This window comes from Martes martes, assembly GCF_963455335.1.
Source record: "Martes martes genome assembly, chromosome: 9".
Classification (NCBI taxonomy): domain Eukaryota; kingdom Metazoa; phylum Chordata; class Mammalia; order Carnivora; family Mustelidae; genus Martes; species Martes martes.
The window spans coordinates 21,581,087-21,601,849 of NC_137896.1; the positions used below are offsets into that span (position 1 = coordinate 21,581,087).

At 52.0% G+C, this 20,763-nt stretch overlaps 1 protein-coding gene across 1 annotated transcript in view; it reads left to right on the top strand.

Annotated features, from left to right (window-relative positions):
• Positions 1 to 20,763, top strand: part of MTCL2 (microtubule crosslinking factor 2) — a gene marked incomplete at both ends in the record, with an annotated part of 61,054 nt that overhangs the window by 20,920 nt on the left and 19,371 nt on the right. The window contains 4 exons of the mRNA XM_080814215.1: positions 5,401 to 5,559; positions 17,022 to 17,084; positions 17,693 to 18,865; positions 20,071 to 20,211. Coding sequence (XP_080670341.1) covers positions 5,401 to 5,559; positions 17,022 to 17,084; positions 17,693 to 18,865; positions 20,071 to 20,211 — 1,536 coding nt within the window. The remainder of the gene's footprint in view (positions 1 to 5,400; positions 5,560 to 17,021; positions 17,085 to 17,692; positions 18,866 to 20,070; positions 20,212 to 20,763) is intronic.

Here is a 20,763-nt window from a genome sequence, read left to right on the forward strand (position 1 = left end):
GGGGATTTTGAGCAGGTCACCTAAGTTTCAGTTTCCTCATCTGTAAAATGGGTATCCCAGCAGCCCCTGCCTCACAGGGTTCTCTGAGGGTTAGAAGAGATAATACAGGTAAGATGTCACTGTAAACCCTCAAAAATGTTAGCTGTTATTATTAGTCCCATTTTCTGGATGAGGAAAGTGAGGCTCAGAGAAAGGAAGGACCCTGTGTCCAAGGCCACATGACACTGAGTGTGTAGTGGGTACCGTGCAGGCTTATCAGCCTCCTGGTGCTGATGGGCTGGGGGCTAGCAGGAGGACCTCCAGTAGAGCCAACCCCCTGCCTGTCTGTGTGCCCAGCTCCCCACTTTCAGAACTTAGCCCAGTGTGAGCAGGGGGCTGCAGGAGCTGGGGTTGGGAGTACAGCCTGGAGCGGGCCCCCCGCCCCCAGGCTGAACTGAGGCCTGAGCCTGTAGTGGGGAGGGGGAATGCTGCCGAGAGAGCCCTCTCTGTAAGGGCCAGGAGGTAAACCATGAGCGCCAGCCCTTAGGCAGGCTCGCATTTCCCATTGTCTTTGCAGGTGCGCAGCGGGATTACGGGTGGGCTGTGCAGGTGAGGAAACTGAGCCCAGAAAGGGTGTGTCTCCCAGGCTAAAGCTATCTGACCGGCAGAACCCACCCCCCAAATGGTTACGCAGATATTCAAACTCCAGGCACTGGATGGAAGGGGCGAGGGTAGAGGAAGAGCCGGGGAAGTTCAGGCGAAGCAGAGTTGGGGCCTGGGGTGGTTGGGGATTTGGGGCCAGGACACCAAAGAGTCAGCCTTAGAAAGATGAGGGAGGGAGGACGACCGACTGGGCCGGCTGGCCAGCGCCTCCTTGGGCGGAGCACAGAGCAGCTGGTGTGCGTGTGGGAGGGGGTCTTGGCTGCGGGCGCAGGGAAGCCGCCCCTTCTGTTGGGATTTGAACTAGCCAATCAGCGTCCACCTTGCCCTCTTCGCTCCCTCTTCTCCCCGCCCCTGCAGCTCCAGCGCTGAGCTCATCCCCTCAGGCCGGGTCTGGCACCATGCTACACCCCACGTGCTGGGCTTGTTCTCAGTCACTTTGGGGGTTCTCAGAATTGTGGTATCTCCTGGGAGTGCTTGATGGGCCGAGCTGGGAAGGGTCCCCAGAGCTGGGTATTCCGGGGGACTCTCTGACTTGCTCTGCTAGCTCCTTGGCCCAGGCCAGAACTGGCATTGGGCCACCTCTTGGGGGCCTCAGTTTCCCCTTCTTTAAATATGGGGCTGAGAGCAGCCAAATCTGTAGGGTTTTTGCAGTTCTAGTGGTTTTGTCCAGCAGGTAGGTTATTGGTGAGGGCGCCTTGAAAAACACCTTGGTATCTCTCCCCCGCAGGCTGCCTGTCTGTCGTCCTCACAGCCTGCCAGCCCCACAGAGCCTCAGTGGGAACATTGCCCAGCATGAGGAGGGCAAGGTGGCAGCGGGACAAAGACCCGCTCTCCCCCTTGCTTGGTATGTGGCCCTCGCAGCGCTCCTTCACATCTCCGAGCCTCAGTTTCCCCTTGCGGAAAATGGAGATAAAATTAGATTCTACCTATAGAGAATTTTTTTTAAGGTTTTATTTATTTATTTTACAGGCAGAGATCACAAATAGGCAGAGAGGCAGGCAGAGAGAGAGGAAGAAGCAGGCTCCCCGCTGAGCGGAGAGCCCCATGCAGGACTCGATCCCGGGACCATGACCTGAGCTGAAGGCGGAGGCTTTAACCCACTGAGCCACCCAGGCATTCTACCTATAGAGATTTTTGCGAGGTTAAAACAAAATGGCTCAAGTAAAGAGAGTGCTGGGCCCCAAATCTTGTGCGGGGTGCTCACCCAGCAAAGGAACAAATACTGGTTGTAGTGTTAATGTTCAGGAGAAGAACCTAGAAGGCACTAGAGGGGCAAGGGCAGGGAAGGGGAGGCCAGAATCTCAGGCCGCCTTTGTGGATTAGAATCCCCTGGCGGGCTTGTCCATAGTGCAGATTCCCAGGCCCTACCTCCCATTCCCCCTCCCTGAGGATTCAGAGTGACAGTGACAGGGACATCCATGAGCCAAGAGGCCCAGTGAGCAGGGGGGCTGTGGCCTGGAGGCTGCTGGTTGCTTTTGGCAGGAGCCAGGCCTCAGCGCTGTAAACAGTGACCTCATGGCTGAGCACATTGTGTGCGCTTTGGGGGTTTGCCCTGGTGTCCGGAAGCTGCAGCTGCTTCACCTCCCATAGTATCTCAGCCCCCTGCCCTGGGAGTAGTTGGGAGGATCGTCCGAGGATGGAATGAGACAAGCAGGTGGGGCCCTGTGAGCACATGACACCGTGAACCCTCTGCGGGGCTTATTACTAATACTTTGAGTACAGATATTAACATGATGTCTTCAAGCTTCGGGCCAGCAACAGGGTCAGGTGGAGAGCAGGACCCTAGAGTTGACCCACCTGATTTCAAACCTTATTTCTGTGGCTTCCTAGCCATGTGACCTTGGGCAGGTGACCTTTCCTTTCTGCACGTCAGAATGGGAATCGTAAAGCCCTTCCTGAGGGGGTGAAAGGCACGTGGTGTCAGGAAGTGAGAGCTGATTCTTTTTTTTTTTTTTTAACATTTTATTTATTTAACTGACAGAGAGACAGCGAGAGCAGGAACACAAGCAGGGGGAGTGGGAGAGTTTGGAAAGCAGGCTTCCCGTCAAGCAGGGAGCCTGATGTGGGGCTTGATCTCAGGATCCTGGGATCATGACCCGAGCCGAAGGCAGACGCCTAATGACCGAGCCTCCCAGGTGCCCCGTGAGAGTTGATTCTGTAAATCACCCGTGAGAGGTGATAGCACACAGGGCCACTGAGGCTCAGAGAGAGGAAGGGACAGGCAGAGAGCACCAGACTCCTGCCCTCCAGGCTACCATGGTCTTCGATTCTGTGGGCCTCTGCCGGGGGCACAGGGTCCTGTGGGATCTGAAATTAAGGGCTCTTTTGTTCACACTGGAATCCTGTAAGCTGCCTGGGGTTGGACTTTCTCCACATAGCAATCCCTGGGGGTGGGGGATAAATGGGGAAGGAGATCCTGCGGAGAATGGGGCGGAAGGAGGCTGGGGACTCATGGAAGGGGTGAAATCAATACAGTCATTTATGAACCCAAGAGGATCCAGGAATCCGCACGGATCATGACTTCTTGGCGGGGAGCGTTGCCTCCCTGGTTGAGGCCATGGTGGGGATGGAGCGACCCCTCAGTGGAGAGGAGCTGGCCCCAAGGGGGAGCACAGTTAGGAAAGAAGCTCTCACGTCAGTCAGGGACACAGCCCTCCCTGGACAGTGGGTGGAGTGGCTGATTGAGGGGAGCATCCCTAGTCAAGTTAGGGGAGGTATAGCTCCCCATATTCCAGTCATTCACTCCTTCATTTCCCTCTTTTCACTTTTTGGAACCTTGGATTTGTTTGTTCTTCCACCAGCATTTACCGGGCACTAGCGTGTGCCAGACCATGCTCTGCTGCTGGGACATGGGGATGTGAAGGAGCCCAGGCGTGATCCGGGGCCTTCATCTCTGTGCCCCCCACTCCTGCCCCCACGGTCTCAGCAGGATGAATGAATGAATGAATGAATGGAATATTCATCAGGACAGGGGCTTCTGGGTGACCTAATAGCCCCAAATTGAGGACCATAGCCAGGAGCCTGGGACTGAACACTTCCAGCAAAAACCCTGACACCAAACTCAAGAGTGAGGCTGTGGGGTATTGGGCCCAGTCCAATAAAACGAGTGCACAGAGGTGAAGCACTGATGCCAACAGTGCATTAAAAAGTTGCATTTCTCCATGTTCCAGCCACCAGCCCAGGGGCTGTGTCATGTGTTCCTCACAGAGGCCCCAGGAGTAGGTTGTCTTAGCGCTCTACTTACCAGTGACCACACTGAGGCTTCGAATGTGTCAGTAAACTTGCTGTGGGTGTCCACACAGAAAGTGCTGGAATCGGACTCAGTTTTGTTCTCCCCACCTTGCCAAGTCCTTGTTCTGATACTGACGGGTTGTTCACCCCACAATGTGGACAGGGGAAGGTTCTGGCCGTCCTTGGAGATCTTCAGGGGCAGAGTGCGGCAGTGGGCAACAGAGGGAGGGGGAGGCAGGGCTGAATTTCCTTTCTGGCCGTTGTTTTTCCTGGCCTGTCTCTCACACTGCCAGTGGGTCCATGCCGAGCTGGGCCTGGGTCCAGGCAGAGGGCAGAGGCAGGGAGGGCCCTCTTCGCTTCCGGCGTGGAGGAGGCTCTCTTCCCCTGCCATTTCCGAGACTGGCAGGCCTGGGCGTTGGGCTCTCTGCCCCTCACATACCTCTTGCAGGCAAAGCCCTCGGACGCCTCCAGAGCCTGGCCACGTTGGCCTCTCAGGCAGATACTAGGGTCTCCCCCTAGCTCAGCTTACCCTGGCTTGGCATGACCCCGAGTCAGGTCACTTAGGCAGCGAGCCTCACACAGAATTGGGGTAAAGGTGCATGAATCTGGTGCATGGTAGGTTTTTGACAAATGATAGTGCCTGGATTGCTCAGGGGTAGTTGGGACTTTTCTGCTCAGAGGAGCCTACCACACCCCAGAGGCTCCCCTTTCCTGGCCTTTGACCCTCAGGATGTCCTTGAAACGGTGCTTTGCTGCAGAGCCCTGGCACCAGGATTGGCATTTGCAACTCTGTTAGTTCCTTTCTGTAGGGATGAATTGGACCCACGCCCAGCCTTTGTCATTTAGAGCATGTTCTATATCCCAGACAATTGGAAACCAGCCTCAGGGTCACATCATGATTTCCAGCAAGTCATGCCCCTCTCTGAGCTTCGGCCTGAGCACTCCCCCAGCACTCGCTGTGCTGGCCCAGGGCCGAGGTGTTTTGTGCAATCGCTGATTCAGCCCTCCTGCTGGGCCCGTGAGGTTGCCGCTATTACTACACCCATTTTGCAGTTAAGGAGATTGAGGCACAGGGTGGGGAAATGGTTTGCTCAGGATCACGTGCTGGTTGGTGGCCGCAGCAGGATTCAGATGGCTCTGGGGCTGCCCGTCTTGCTCTGGTTTCCACTCCAGCTGACTTCCCTACCTTTAAAATGAGCTGGTCCTGCCACAGGCTCTTGTGAGAATTGGAAACACCGAATGTGCTGGATAATGGAGAAGGCCTTGCTTAAGAACAGGCAGGGTCTTCCCAGCTTCCTGGGGCCTGAACTGTGATACAGACACTGGGAGCACAGGGTGCCTGGGTTTGGGTTTTGCTTCTGCTCTTTCCTGGTTGTGTGACCCCCCTACCCTCTACTGACTTCTCTGTGCCTCGGTTTTCTCATCTGCTAGTGGGAGTGGTAAGAGACCCTGTCTGCTGGGGGGTTGCTCTGCAGCTGGGGCGGGGCGGGGTGGGGGAGTCCCTGCTCATCACCCACCCTTGCTCAGGTCTCTAAGGACATCTCGGTGCGGCTGCATAAGGAGCTGGAGGCGGTGGAGAAGAAACGGGCACGGCTGGAGGAGGAGAACGAGGAGCTCCGGCAGCGGCTCATTGAGACGGAGCTGGCCAAGCAGGTGCTGCAGACGGAGCTGGAACGGCCGAGAGAGGTGAGGAACCGTCCGTCCCAGGCAGGGCCAGGCCTGGGCAGGTGGGCGCATGCCGGTCCCACCCAGCCGGGGCTCTGAACCGCTGTGTCTGCACAGTTACGCCTCCCTGGCAGAGCTCTCTTATTCATGCGTTCATTCCTACAACACACATTTCCTAAGTACTACTGTGTGCTCTGTGTCCCAGACGCTGAGGGCGCAGTGGTGAATGAAAGACACTGATTCCTGTCCTCCAGGAGCCCACAGGCTAATGAAGGAGACAGTCATCCACCTAAGAACCACAGCTGTGGGAGGATTAACTGGGAAGCACTCCCTGGTGCCCAGCGTGGGGCCCGGCCCTCTGCCTCAGTTTCCTCACCTACAGAACAGGACAAGGATGCCCTGAGTCATTGTGAGGACTCGCTGGGGTAACTTGTGTGGACGTGATTTAGGGGCTGCCATTTGGTGTGAAGGCAGTGCTGGGGCCAGGCCTCTGGCCGGTGTCTCAACACAGATGTTAGGACGTTAGATGCTTCCTGAAATATGGCCCCCAGGCACCAGCCTCTCTGGCTTTGCTCATGTGAGTCCTTCCACGTATATGTACTTTCTGTCTTCTGCTATGTGTTGGGCATGTGGCGTGTTAAGTACTGTGCTAGACACTTCCCCTCAACAATTTTCATAAAGGCCTAGTGAGGTTGTGATTGTACCCATTTTTGGATGAGGAAACAGCCCCTGAGAGAAGGAGAGATGTCCTCAAGGTTGCATGGGGCCCAGGGGCTCTGCAGAATGCCTCTTGAAAGCCTTCTGCCTAGGTGATGCCTAGGGGCTAGAATCCTCTGGAATCAGGAGTCTGTGTTCCCGACGGCCCTGGGCAGCTTCTGACCACAGAGGCACAGCTGGGCCTCAGCTGTCTGGCTGCGCAGGAGGGTGTCCTGGGATTGTACATTGTTCTAGGGCACTCCTCACCTTCCCCAAGGGCAGGCATGCCAGTGTTCCAGGACTGGAACACCACAGCCCTGAGGCCAGAACAGTCCTCCGGCTACCCTTCCTCCTGGGCATGTTGGTGTGACGTGCCAATGGCTTCTCAGTGTAGAGACCGGGGGCATTTGCTGCTAAGGGCCAGGGGGGAGGCCCCCTCCCTCAGGCAGCCTCCTGCCCCCCGCCCTGTGATCTGGCCCACAGCACAGGGGCCCTCTTCACACATCTCACTGCTGCCACCCTTGATATTGAAAAGGGGAGACAGTTTCAGAGAGTGCCTTGAAGCTTAGCATGTTTCTTTTTTGTTTTTTAAAGATTAATTTATTTATTAATTTATTTATTTTGGAGAGAGTGTGTGTGTGTGTGTGTGAGCAGGGGGAGAAGGTTGAGAGAGGTGAGAGGTTGAGAAGCAGATTCCTCACTGAGCACATGACCCTGAGATGATGACCCGAGCCAAAATCAAGAGTTGGACGCTTAACTGACTGCGCCACCCAGGCGCCCCAACTCAGCGTGTTTCTATTGTAAAGGAGAGGAAACTGAGGCCCAGAGAGGGACAGGTTGCCTGACTTCAGCACCCCCTTCCTTAGCAGAAGCCACATCCCCTCTAAGTTTCCGTTTCTCCTTTTGATATCAGGATAATAACAGTACCCAGCCCATGAGGTTGTTTATGACAGATTGGGTAACTATAGAACTCTATGAAGAAGTTAAAAAGAATAAAGTAGTGTAGCAATTCCTGAACAAATTAAACATGCAATTATTATATGAGTCAACAATTCCATTTTGGGATCTATGCCCTAAAGAACTGAAAGCAGGGACCTGAACAGATATTTGTACCCCTCTGTTCTGAGCAACATTATTCGTGATAGGCAAAAGATAGAAGCAACCCAAATGGCTGTCAGTGTATATATATATATACAGTAGACTCTTGGTAAGCTTCAAAAAGGAATGAAATTCTGACACATGCTACACCATGGATGAACCTTGAAGACATGATGCCAAGTGACATAAGCCAGCCACCAATGGACCAGTATTAGATGGTTCCAAGTATAGGACATATCTAGGGTAGTCCAAATTCATGGAGGCAGAAAGCAGGGTAGAGGTAGCCAGGTGCTGGAGAGAGGAGGGAGTGGGGAATTGGTATTCAGTGGGTATAGAGTTTCAGTTTAGGATAATAAAAAAGTTCTAGAGATGAATAGTGGTTGCTTGGCAAAGCGAATGCACCTAGTGCCACTGAAATGTATCCTTGAAAATGACTAGAAATGGTAAATTTCATGCTATGTATATGTTAGCACAATTTTAAAAAAAGGTAGATATGTAAGTACTAGTTCTGAAAGAGATCTAATAGCAAAAGAAAGTTAGAGAGCTACGTGTGTATATATATTTATATAGTGCAGTCCCACTAAGTATTTTGAAAAGGCATACAGAGCAGACTGGTTTTGGAGCATGTGTATGTGCAAATGCATAGCAGAGGTGTAGAGGAAAATCCCCTGAACTAAGGAGTGAGAGATGGTGGGAATAGCACAGGAAAGAAAATGAGTTTGCTTCGTGTTCTTTTAATTAGTGCTGTAGTTAGGTGGATTTGGGTGGGGGGATTATTTGTGAAGTTTGAAATACAGTCAAGCATGTAAAGAACCCCATATGGGGCTGGGCATGCAGTAGGTGCTCAAGAAATACCGGTTCAGTTCCCTCAGGAAGGCAATGTCAGCAAGGCAGGTCTGGCCCTCCCGGACATGCCCCTTGGCTTGTTGGGATCTGGGCAAGGGGGTGTGGCCCTGTGTTTATTTGCTGATTGCCTGCTCCGCCTCCCCTCCTCCTTCCTGACATGGTTTCCATGGAGATGAGGGTCCCTTAGCCATTCTGCCAGAGCTGCTGGAGTCCCATCATCCAGCTCTGCCTTTGCCATCCTGACAGGTTGCTGTGGCAATACTGTCACCCAGCTGGGAACAGGAGCCCCTGGCCTGAGCTGATGTGGTTGCCATGGAGATCACTCTTCACTGGAGAGAAGGGAGGGTGGCCAGCCCCACCCACCCTCTGCAGTGGCACCGTTGCCCAGCTGGGCTGCGGCTCAAGAATCGTAACAGCAGCCTCCCCCTCGTCCAGTATCATTCCCCCGTTCTCGTGCTTTAGGCAGAAAGCCAGTATGAGTGTTGACGTGGTGTATTAGAATATAGCGGCTGTGTCCGAGTGCTTGCTCTGTACCAGGTGCCACACCAATGGCCTCCCAACATACCTAGAGCTGTTATCCTCATTTTATAGGTGCTACTCTTCTCGACAGTATTTTATCATAATTCACATTCTATGAAAGTCACCATTCAAAAATGTCAAATTTAATGGTTTTGTTTTTTTGTTTTTTAAGATTTTATTTATTTATTTGACAGAGAGAGATCACAAGTAGGCAGAGAGGCAGGCAGAGAGAGAGAGGGAAGCAGGCTGCTCGATCCCAGGACCCTGGAATCTTGACCCAAGCTGAAGGCAGAGGCTTTAACCCACTGAGCCACCCAGGTGCTCCAAATTTAATGGTTTTTCATGTATTCATGGTGTTGTACGTCCATCACCATGATCTAACTCTAGAATATTTCCATTACCCCTGAAAGAAAGCCCGTACCCGTTAGCAGTCACTCCCCGTTCCCCCTGCCCTCCAGCCCCTGGCAACCGTTAATCTCCACTCTGGCTCTGGATTTGCCTGTCCCGGACATTTCACACGAATGGAATGCTGTGATAGGTGATGTTTTATGACTGGCTTTTTTCACGCAACATCAGGTTTTCAAGGTTCATCTGTGTTGAAGTGTGTGTCAGTACTTAATTCCTTTTTATGGTCAAATAATAATCCATTGTATGGATAGACATTTTGTGTGTCCACTCATCAGTTGATGGACATTTGGGTTGTTTCCGCCTTCGGACTAGTAGAAGGAATGCTGCTCTGTACATTTGCGCACGGGTTTTGTATAAGATCCGGGTTCAGCTCTCCTGGGTGTATACCAAGGAGTGGACTGCTGCATGTAGATGGGATTGGGAAAAGACAAAGATAGGCTTCCAACCCAGAACTCTATCTCCCAAAGTCACCCCTACTCTTAGGTGCTGCCCCGCCCTCCTCAACCTGTCCAGGTACTTCCCTAGGGCCCTGCTGTGTTTTCAGAGCCTCTGAAGGGGCTGCTGTCGGCAGGGAGTGAGCCCCTCTGTCTCCGGCGCCGGCTTCTTATCCTGATTTCCACTCTGATGGGGTGGACAGGGTGCTGACCTTAGCTTCACATCACCCAGGTTCAATGCTGGGTTCTGCTGGCGGTGTCCTCTGATGCATCCAGGCCGTGGTTTGTATGGTGCAGGGCAGGCTCGAATTTGGGGTCACACGGGCCTGAGTTTGAATGCTGGCATTCAAGTTGCCACTCACTTGCCAGTGACTGTGTTGCTAGGCAAATCGTGTAACTGTTCCAGGGCTCGGTTTGTTCATTTATAAAACAGGAGTATGCATGCCTGCTTCTCAGGGATGAGCAGGTGAGGTGCTTAGCAGAGGGGAAGGGCTTGGTAAATACTGGGGATCCTCATTACCCTTACAAACTGCCGGCTGGCTCTGGGTCTGGAGTCCCAGTTAACTTAAAGAACACGTTTCTGCTGCCCTTAGCAAGGCGTGGTCTATAGCAAGCTGCCACTTGCCCAGGTAAGGAGCAGTTACATCGCAAATCATGCCTGCTGTTGTCAGTGTGTGCGTCCCCGTGACTTCTGACGGGAGGCTCATATCTAAGCCAGTCTTTGCTTCCTTCCCCCAGATGGTCTCCCCTTAGCGCGGAGCCTCGTGGCCTGTAGCTGCTTCAGCTGGTCTGGAGGAAGAAAGCCTCAGTCTTTAAGAGGTACCCCCACCGCAGGTCCCCTCTAGAGTAAATTTTGCACGCACAGCGCAGTCTGTGTTTTCAGTGAGACCCTTTCACACATCCCCTCCATATTTGGTGAAAATCTGCCCAGCTGTTTTGGCAGCAGGTTCATTTTATTCCTTGAAGGTTGGTCTTTGTTTCCTGGCAGCACGGGAGCAGGGAAGGCGTTGGAGCACAGGGGCCCCTCCAGAGCTGAGCTCAGGCAGCCTCTCTGTGTGGCCTGGACGTGCAGGGGACCCAATCTACTAGTCTCCTAGAGAAGGACGAAGGAGGACATAGGCCCTGCTCCTGCTAGGAGCCCTTAGACCAAGGATGCTGAAAGGCCCCACCCTGGCTGCTCAGAAATGGTCTTGTGAGTTGCTTCTGGTCGGTAGGGAAGTCCCTGATGTGCGCAGGCCAAAGAATGTGCCCTTGGGGTCCATCACTTAGCGACAGGCATTCTTGTTGGTGGCTGGGACTGTCCTGCCTTGCCCCTTCCCTCCCACTCTCCTGAGGCCTGGGGCCAGAACATCTGCCCCTGGGGGCTCCACAAAGGGGCTCTGACAGGCCCTGGCTCCCTGGAGGGGCACCGCAGCCCCCCAGGCCGCCTGGCCAGCTGCTGCCCTGCAGAGGGAAGGAGGTCTTTGTGCTCTGTGAGCCTGCCTTGTTTCCCCTCCAGAGCTGAAGGGTAGTGTGGGAGCCCGAATGGCTTGGGAGGGGGCGTGGAGAGGGAGGGTCAGTTCCAACCAGAAAAGGCTGGAGTCACTCTGGTCCTGAAAGTGTTTCCCCGCTCTGGCTCCTCATCTCTGCCCACTGCCCTCCCTTCCCAGTGAGGTTACATGCGAGGTTCATGGTACTCAGAGTGTACTGTCTGCCAGTTGGAGAGGTGTCCAGTGACTTTTCTTGGGACGGTGTGTAAAAAACATCTCACTATGATTTTCCTCCCTCCACCCGACAGGTTAGAGGAAGACTAATCGAAAATACAAGTAAGTCATAAGAAGGAAAAATTGACCTGTAATCCAGTATTCAGGGGGAGTTACTCTGAGTAATTATTAAAGTATTATTTGGGTGGCAGGGGCATATACTTCCAAAACATTTTTCTACTTACATGCACACACATATTGAAATGTCTAGATGCATTTTCCCCCCTAACAGAAGCGCTCAGTGAAGCAAAAATATCACTCTATACAAAAGCACATCAGGGCGGGCCCAGCCTACCACTAAGGGTACATCTGACCCCAGTGGTATCGGTTGGGCAGAAAAACTGGGGACTTGGGTTCACTGTGTTCCTTTTTGTGATCTTTTTTTTTGTTAAGTGTAGTTGACGCACAACATGATTGGTTTCAGGTGTATGACATAGTGATTGAACACGTCTGCACATTTTGCTGTCCTCACCATAGGTGTAGATGCCGTCCGTCACCATGCAGCCCTGTTATAACACCATCGACTACATATCCTGTGCTGTACCTTTCATCCCAGAGACCTATTCATTCCATAACTGAAAGCCTAGATCTCTTACATTGCACCCAAATTCCCCCATTTTTGTGGTTTTTGAAGCTTGATCAATGTGAATGTGTTATCCAAAAAAAATAATAGAAATAATAATAACCCTACATAAAAAATGAGAAGGAAGCGTCTCTTAACCACCTCCTTCAATTCTGCTCCTGACCCAGCTTAACCCGTGGTTAGCAGGTTGGTTTGTGTCTTTTTAGCCTTTCTCCGTGTTCACACAATGTGTATTTCTCTGTGTATTTTTAGAAAATAAAGATGGGATTATATTGTATCCATGGTTTCTGTAACGTGTAGAATAATGTAGCATGAACACAAACTTTTAAAAAATGCTGGGTGGTTGGGGTTTTCTTCTGCCTGAGGTGCTTATTATAAAAATCAGAGATCACAGAGTCAAGTAAACATAGGAAGGAAAGAAAAGTCTAAAAGAGCACCGTCCATTTCAGTATTTAAACACAGAGCCAAAGGTCGAGAAGGAGCTCCAACTGGCTGTCCACTGTGGTCACCCTCAGGTTGGGGAGGAGAATGGCTGGGACAGGGGAACTTCTGATTTGTCACTGTTGTGTAAATTTACAGTGAGATTGTATTTTTCTATATTAATTTATTTTTTAAAGTATTTTGGAATGAGAAAAAAAATCTTAAAGAAAAAGCTGGAGGACCGTGTCTCCCCCACCCGCCAAAAATGTGGGGGAGGAAGAGAGCCAAGTATAAGTTTGCTGTATTCTCATTGTAAACAGCCTAGGGTATGTTCTTCAGACCTACACACACACACACACACCCTTATTTCTCTCACAATAGTAACATGCTCTAAATTTTTTTTTTTTTTTTTAAGATTTTATTTATTTATTTGAGAGAGCGAGAGATCACAAGTAGGCAGAGAGGCAGGCAGAGAGAGAGGAGGAAGCAGGCTCTCCGCTGAGCAGAGAGCCCGATGCGGGGCTCGATCCCAGGACCCTGGGACCATGACCTGAGCCGAAGGCAGAGGCTTTAACCGCTGAGCCACCCAGGCGCCCCGAAATTTTTCTTTTTTATAACAGCTTTTATTGAGATATAATTCACATATGATAAAGTTCGTCTTTTTAAAGTGTACAGTTCAGTGGTTTTGTAGAATATTCAGAGCTGAACAACCTTCACCACTTTCTCCATCCAGAACCCCAAGCCCATCAACAGTCTCTCCCCAGCCGCTCGAGGGGGCCACGCCCCGCCCTGGGCAACCACTGATCTGCTCTCTATCATTGTGGATTTGCCTACTGTGGACATTTTATGTAAATGGTATCCTACATTGTGTGGCTTTTTGTGACTGGCTTCCTTCACTTAGCGTGCTGTTTTCAGGATACACACATATGGTATCAAGTACGAGTCCTTCATTATTTTCTGTGGCTGAGCGATGATACTCCCTCGTGTGGATATACCACATTTTGTCCATTTGTCAGTTGGTGGACATTTGGGTTGTGGGTTTTGTTGCACGTGTCCCTTCTTTTCCTTACCAAGATGTCTCAGAGACTAGTATGTCAGGAAATCCCGCTCCTGTCCATCCTTTTTAATGGTGTTAGGCATGGTAGGATTTCATTCCTTTATATGTGGTGGGTGAGACCTCATAGCACCCTGCCCCCACTTCCTGTCACCCCATTTCCTCCCTCCAGGGAGTCTGCAGTGCTTGAAGATCACCTGAAGCGGTCAGTTTTGTAGGGAGAGGAAGGGGTTTGACCAGGATGAGAAACTCAGTGTTGTGGGATTGCCAGAGTTCAGCTCCCAGCAGAGGCCTCCCTTCCCCCTCAGCTTGCAATAAGCCGGCCCGGATCTGCGAGCCTGACCGTCACCTCACCACTCACTCCATGTCCGGGTGTCACTCTGAGCACCCCCTTCCCAGGTGCCATTTGTGGGTGGGGCTGTTTGTGGGGGGAAACTGTTTTGTCGCTTCACCCCATTTCCGGCCTTCTCCTCCTTGATTTTGAAAGATCCCAGATGAGCCCTACTCACATCCTGGCTCTTCGCCCTCGGCCCCCAGCGGCTGAAATGTCAGCCTCTGTCTTCCTGCCTCGTTTGCATTTCAAAAGGTCTCTTTAGGATTTGATTGGGCTCCAAGATACACTTCAGACCCCAGCTGGAGTTCAATTCCTGGGCTTTCTGGTTCCAGGCTGGGCGCACAGTAGAATCAACCTGGGAAGCTGTTTAAAAATCCCGATGCCTGGGACCCACCCTGGACAATTACAGCAGCATCTCTGGGACCTGGAGCATCAGCATTTTTTGTTAAACTTCCCCCAGGTAATTGTGATGTGCACTCGGGTTGAGAGCCACTGTGCTCCCTCCACTCGGAACACATTTTCTCCTTCCAAGTCTTGGGAACTATGTCAGGACCTCGGTCGAGAACTGGCCCTGGGTCAGCTATGGATTTGCTGTGGGACCTTTCTCCCACCTTCAGCGAGGTGGGGGCTTGGATTAGATCCATGGTTCTTGATGAAGTTCTAGAATATAAGTGAGGTTTGGTGGGGTGAGGTCCGGAGGTGATGATCAAAAAAGAATTCTTGAGACATCTTTGGTGCAAAATGGTGGTTTATTAAAGCACGAGAACAGGACCGGTGGGCAGGAAGAGCTGCTGCCCCTGAGTTGTGAGGGATGGCAGGTTATGTACCATGGAGTTGGGGGTAGGTAAGGAAAAGGGAGGTTTCAATAGAATTTTCATATGCTAAAGAGGACCTACAAAAGATACTAGATACCTGAGGCCTTGCCATTGCCAAGGTCGTTTTGCCCCCTAGCAAGGTATTAACATTAAGATGGGTGGGAAATTCCTAAAAAATGTCACATATGTCCCACCCAGGAGTGTGGGGGTGGGGGAAGATTGGAGGGTGTCAGTTTTTGCTTTGTTCTCAGCCAGCCTTCTGTTCCCTCCTCATTTCTCACCTTCAGGGATGGGTGTGAGAGGTGGGGTGCTAGGGAAGCATGCATTCAAACACCTGGGAGCACTCTCAGAAAATACTTGCTGAACTTGAAAAGTCAAAGGCAACCCAAGTGTGGTTCTGTACATTTAGTATAAATCATCCTTCTCATGGGAAGGAGTATTCAACACACTCATGCATCTGAGTGACTTTTAAAAGTTATTTTTTAGGGGCGCCTGGGTGGCTCAGTGGGTTAAAGCCTCTGCATTCTGCTTGGGTCATGATCCTGGAGTCCTGGGGTCCTGGAGTCCTGGAGTCCCCGCATCGTGCTCTCTGCTCAGCGGGGAGCCTGCTTCCCCACCTCTCCTCTGCCTGCTTCTCTGTCTACTTAGGATCTCTCTCTGTCTGTCAAATAAATAAATAAAATCTTTTAAAAAAAAGTTATTTAAAAAATTTTTTTAAAAGATTGTATTTAGGGCACCTGGGTGGCTCAGTGGGTTAAAGCCTCTGCCTTCAGCTCAGGTCATGATCCCGGGTTCCTGGGATCTAACCCCGCATCTCGCTCTCTGCTCAGCAGGGAACCTGATTCCCTTCCTCCCTCTCTGCCTGCCTCTCTGCCTACTTGTGATCTCTGTCCGTCAAATAAATAAATAAATAAATCTTAAAAAAAAAAAAAAAGATTGTATTTATTTATTAGAGCAAAGAGAGGGGCAGAGGGAGAGGGAGAAAGAATTTCAAGCAGACTCCCCACTGAGCACTTTGTGGGGGATGAGTGGGGAGCTCGAACCCTTGACCTTGAGATCATGACCTGAGCTGTTATCAAGTCAGTCTCTTAACCGACTGAGCCACCCAGGAGCCCCATGAGTGACTTTTTTAAACATCAAGAGACTTTAGGAGAAATTATTGTAACATTTCCTCAAGTTCCCCTCCATAGGGCTTGTGCTATTTTGCATTCTTCCCAGAGATATAGGACTTTTCCTGCTTCTCCATAGCTTCACCAGTAGAATATATTGTCAGATGTTTGGATTTTTGCCCATCAGATGGGTGAGAAATGGTCTCTGGGTGTAGTTTTAATGTGCATTTCTCCGTCTTGAATAGGGTTGAACATCTTTCTCTGGTTACAAGCCATTTACTTTTCTTTTCCTGAGAACAGCTTTTCATATCTCTAGCACATTTTAGTATAGGTTTGTTGGCCTTTTTGTTTCGTATTTTATGAAGCTCTGTAGGTACTTAGGATATTAACCCTTTGTCAGTGCATAAACTGCAAATGTTTTTCCCAGTATCGCATATACTTTTACTTTCTTAGGGTACTTTTTTCCATGTAGAATTTGCTTATCTAAGAGTATCAATTTCTAAAAAAATTCAGTTTCTTTCCATATCAGTTCTGGATTTTTGAATTATGATTATTATGGTGTTATTTTGCATGAAAACTTACAATTTAAATTGTGAAAAACCGAGCCGTCCCTCCTGTGTAACTGTAATCTGTTGTACCCATTATGCATTTTGTTTATTAGTATGCATTCCGAATTAAAGTCCACGAGGACAGGATTCCCCCTGAAATGGAGATTTGCGTGTTTATGGAAGAGTCCCTTTGGGAATAATGCCACCAAGGAGCCTCAGAGCATTCACACTGATGGCTTCTTCCCATCTCCTGGGGAGCTCTGGAGCTGGGACGGCTGTTCAGAGTTGTTCTGAGTTGAGGCAGGAGGCCATGGACCAGTCATTGCATCTGGGCATATGACCTTGAACAAGGGGGCTGCCCTCAGCCAGTGGCATCACTTAGATCTTAGTTGGGGGAACAAGTGCCCCAGTTCTGAGGAGGCGGGGATCTGGGTGGAGCACCATAGCATCCTCCCCAGGTACCCTGTCTGGCTTGTTCACTGCTGTGTCCTCTGTGCCTAGCTATACCTGGCACATAGTAGGTACTCAAGAAATCTTCAGTGAATGAATGAAAGATGCAGAAGAACAGAAACCCAGATTTCTGGGTCTTGGCCCAGGCCAACTGGATCATAATATAGGGGTGGGATTGGAGGGGAACCCTGGGCAGGTGTGATCAGAGTCCTCTCCTTACGTGCTTCTGGTCTGCTGGGTGTTCTTGAGGACCCATGTAACTCAGTAGTTGGTGCTGGTCAAGGCTGATCGTGGCTGGGCTAGGCTGGGCAAGGACAGGGGCTTATAGTGGAACCCAAGGCACCTTGACTACTTTCGATGCCCATTATCACCCCATGAGCTTTCAGTTTTCTGAGGGTTTTTTTTGTATTTTGTTTTTAATTTCTAGCATTCCTTGAAGAAAAGGGGAACCCGCTCCCTGGGGAAGACAGACAAGAAGCCTTCGGTGCAGGTATTTCCTGGCAGCCCCCACGGCCCCCACAGGCAATTTTGAATCTGAAGGGCCGAGGCCCAACTCCAAGTCGCCTGGGAAGCCCACTCTTCCTCAGCCTCAACCCCGCCCTTCTCCTTTTCACTTTCTTGGCTTCAGTGCTCATTTCACTTCCCAATATGATGCCCAGAGCCCATGGTTCTCACACTTGCCGACGGATAAAGTGCTCCATACAGATGTGGTGCAGGTCAGGCATAGGGTACAGTTAGCCTCTCGTGGTCCTGGATTGTCAGTGTGCCAGGCACTTTCCCTACATTATCTCTTTTAATCCTCCCCGTGGCTCCGTGAGGAAGGGAGTGTTACTGCCCCATGTTACAGATGAGGAAACTATAGTAGTAATGGTAGCAGCAGTGGCAGCAGCAGTTGCCTGGCAGGATGTCGCCTACTCCGGGAAGCCCTCCCGGATTCCCCAGGCTGTGCCACATCAAGGAGGTCTCCCTCCCTCTCTCCCCTGCTCCTCGAGAGTCAAGCCCTTGTCTGATTCCTTCCTGTGTCCCCCAGCACGTAGTTAGCGCTCCCCGAAGTGCGGTCATGACACTCACCTTCCTGGGTCCTGTGTGGTGCTGCAGGAGGACAGTGCGGACCTGAAGTGCCAGCTGCACTTTGCAAAGGAGGAGTCAGCCCTCATGTGTAAGAAGCTCAGCAAACTCGCCAAGGAGAATGACAGCATGAAGGAGGAGCTGCTCAAGTACCGCTCCCTCTTTGGGGACCTGGACGGCGCCCTGTCCGCGGAGGAGCTGGCTGACGCACCCCACTCCCGGGAGACTGAGCTGAAGGTGCACCTGAAGCTGGTGGAGGAGGAAGCCAACCTGCTGAGCCGCCGCATCGTGGAGCTGGAGGTGGAAAACCGAGGCCTGCGGGCAGAGATGGACGACATGAAGGATCACGGTGGTGGCACTGAGGCCCGCCTGGCCCTCTCTGCGCTGGGTGGTGGCGAGTGCGGGGAGAGCCTGGCCGAACTGCGGCGGCACCTGCAGTTCGTGGAGGAGGAGGCCGAGCTGCTTCGGCGCTCGTCGGCCGAGCTGGAGGACCAGAACAAGCTGCTGCTGACCGAGCTGGCCAAGTTCCGCGCAGAGCACGAGCTGGATGTGACGCTGTCAGAGGACAGCTGCTCCGTGCTCAGCGAGCCCTCGCAGGAGGAGCTGGCGGCCGCCAAGCTGCAGATCGGCGAGCTCAGCGGCAAGGTCAAGAAGCTGCAGTACGAGAACCGGGTGCTGCTCTCCAACCTCCAGCGCTGTGACCTTGCCTCCTGCCAGAGCACGCGGCCCATGCTGGAGACGGACGCCGAGGCCGGGGACTCTGCCCAGTGTGTGCCTGCGGCTCTTGGCGACGCCCCCGGCCCCCACGCTGCCCGGCTCTGCAGGGCCCGGGAGGCCGAGGCGCTGCCTGGGCTGAGGGAACAGGCCGCGCTGGTCAGCAAGGCCATCGACGTCCTGGTGGCTGATGCCAACGGCTTCTCGGCTGGCCTCCGCCTCTGTCTGGACAACGAGTGTGCTGACTTTCGGCTGCATGAGGCCCCCGACAACAGCGAGGGTCCCAGGGACGCCAAGCTCATCCACGCCATCCTGGTGAGGCTAAGCCTGCTGCAGCAGGAGCTCAATGCCTTCACACGGAAGGCGGATGCCGCCCTAGGGGGCTCTCCCAAGGAGCAGCCAGAGCCCTTCTCATCGCTGCCTGCCTTGGGCTCCCAGGGGCCCTCCAAGGAGATGCTTTTGGCCAAAGACCTTGGCTCCGACTTCCAGGTAAGATGTCCCAGTCACAGCCCCCCTAATTTCTAAAAAATTAGAAATTTTTTGCCGAATCATATACAGGACAGAGGCGCACATGGCACGCGAGTGTGCGGCTTACTGGATTTTCCTGAGGGGAGCACACTGGTGTCCTCATCACCCAGAACACGACCGTGTCATCATCACAGCATGCCCTTTGAAGTCTTTTCTGTACGTGTCCTCTCGTGGGCTTGTTTCTCACCCAGATTGTTTTATGTGGTACCTGCTGTCACCACACAACTGATTTTTCTTGTGTAATGTGTCTACTGGTTCGTGTGCTTTACACTGCCATATTTATTGGTCATGTACTTTTTGTGCTTGGAGCTGGAGCAAAACCAGACCTGATTCCTGCCCTCTGGTCCCTGTCATCTAGTGGGGAAGAAAGATGTTCATCAAGATGTCAGGCCACTGGAATGTGAAATGACAAACGGATAGGAGGGCTCTCAGGGAAGGACACTTGGTTCTGTGAATAAGGGACTTGACCTCGTCTTCAGGTCAGGGAAGGCCTCTGATGTGAGCTGAGATCATAAGGGTTGATTAGCAGGGAAGAGAGTTGTAAGCAGAGAGAGCAGCCTGTGGGAAGGCATCATGGCCGAAAGGAACATGGTGTGCCCGCAGGCAAAGGGAAGGAGGGCAGCTGGGTTATGGGAGCATTTCATCTTGAGAGCAATGGGAGGGGTCTTCCCACGTCCGTACAAATTTAGCTTTCTTCCTGACAACAACACGGTGTGGTTGTGCCATAATTTCCTTAATCCGTGCCCTGCTGATCTGGCTTGATCTTACTTTTTTAAGCAAGCAGGAACCCCCCCGCCCCCACCGCCCCGCCGCAATGTTAGGTCTCCCCCTTGGTTCTTCTCGAGGTAGGAATGAGCTGAGGCTACACATGTGGCAGGACTGTTGAGGCTGGCTCAGAAGGTTTGTGCACAAGACAGACATTCACGGGACCAGGATTCTCACCCACCACTTGGCTACTCATTCATCCTTTCAACAGAGACTCGCTCACTGAGTAGTTGTAGGCCCGAGTCTGGGCTGCAGAGCTGAACCCACTGAGGCCCTAGCCCTCAAGTGGGTGGTCAGAGCCTCTTCTAGAGCCCAGGGCCCGGGGTGGGGCTGCTTCTCGCACCCCTGGGCCCCTCCCCATTGTTACCTTTGGTCTCTTCCGCCTGTGCCTCTGGGTGCAGCCGCCTGACTTCGGGGATCTGCCAGAATGGGAGCCCAGGATACGAGAGCCCTTCCGCAGTGGTGACTTGGACTCCAAGCCCGACCCCGGCCGGAACTTCAGGCCTTACCGAGCTGAAGACAATGATTCCTACGCCTCTGAGGTGGGCCTAGGCCTGATGGAGTGAGGGGGAGGGCTGGAGGAGAGTGGCTGGGGCCTCCCAGAGGTGGGGTGATCTGTGGAGAAGCTTAGCTGGTGATGACGTGGGTTTTGAGTGTTCTGTGTGGTTCCACGCTTCTAGGCAGCAAGCCGAAAGGGAGACAAGGAAGTCTGGGCCTTGGCCTGATAAAAGGAAGCTTATAACCTCATTTGAAAGGATGGATTTTGCTTCGCTGTACTAAATTTCACGGGGAATTTGATGGTTTATGTCATTTAACAAAACCACTCATTTCTTTAGCGGGAGGGCAGCAATCTTTATAGTCAGGCTGACTGCTTTCGTTCAAATTGTGCAACTACTATTTACTGGCTGTGAGATTGTAGGCCAGTCACTTGCCCTCTCTGATCCCTGTTTTCTCACCTTTACAATAAAGGTGATCCCTCAGAGGGCTGTTGAAGGGATTAAATGCCTGAAGAGCCTTATTACAGCCTGATCCTGTTGGGTGAGGAGGAGGAGGATGACACATCTCAGGGCCTCAGGGGACCCACCAGTGTAGCT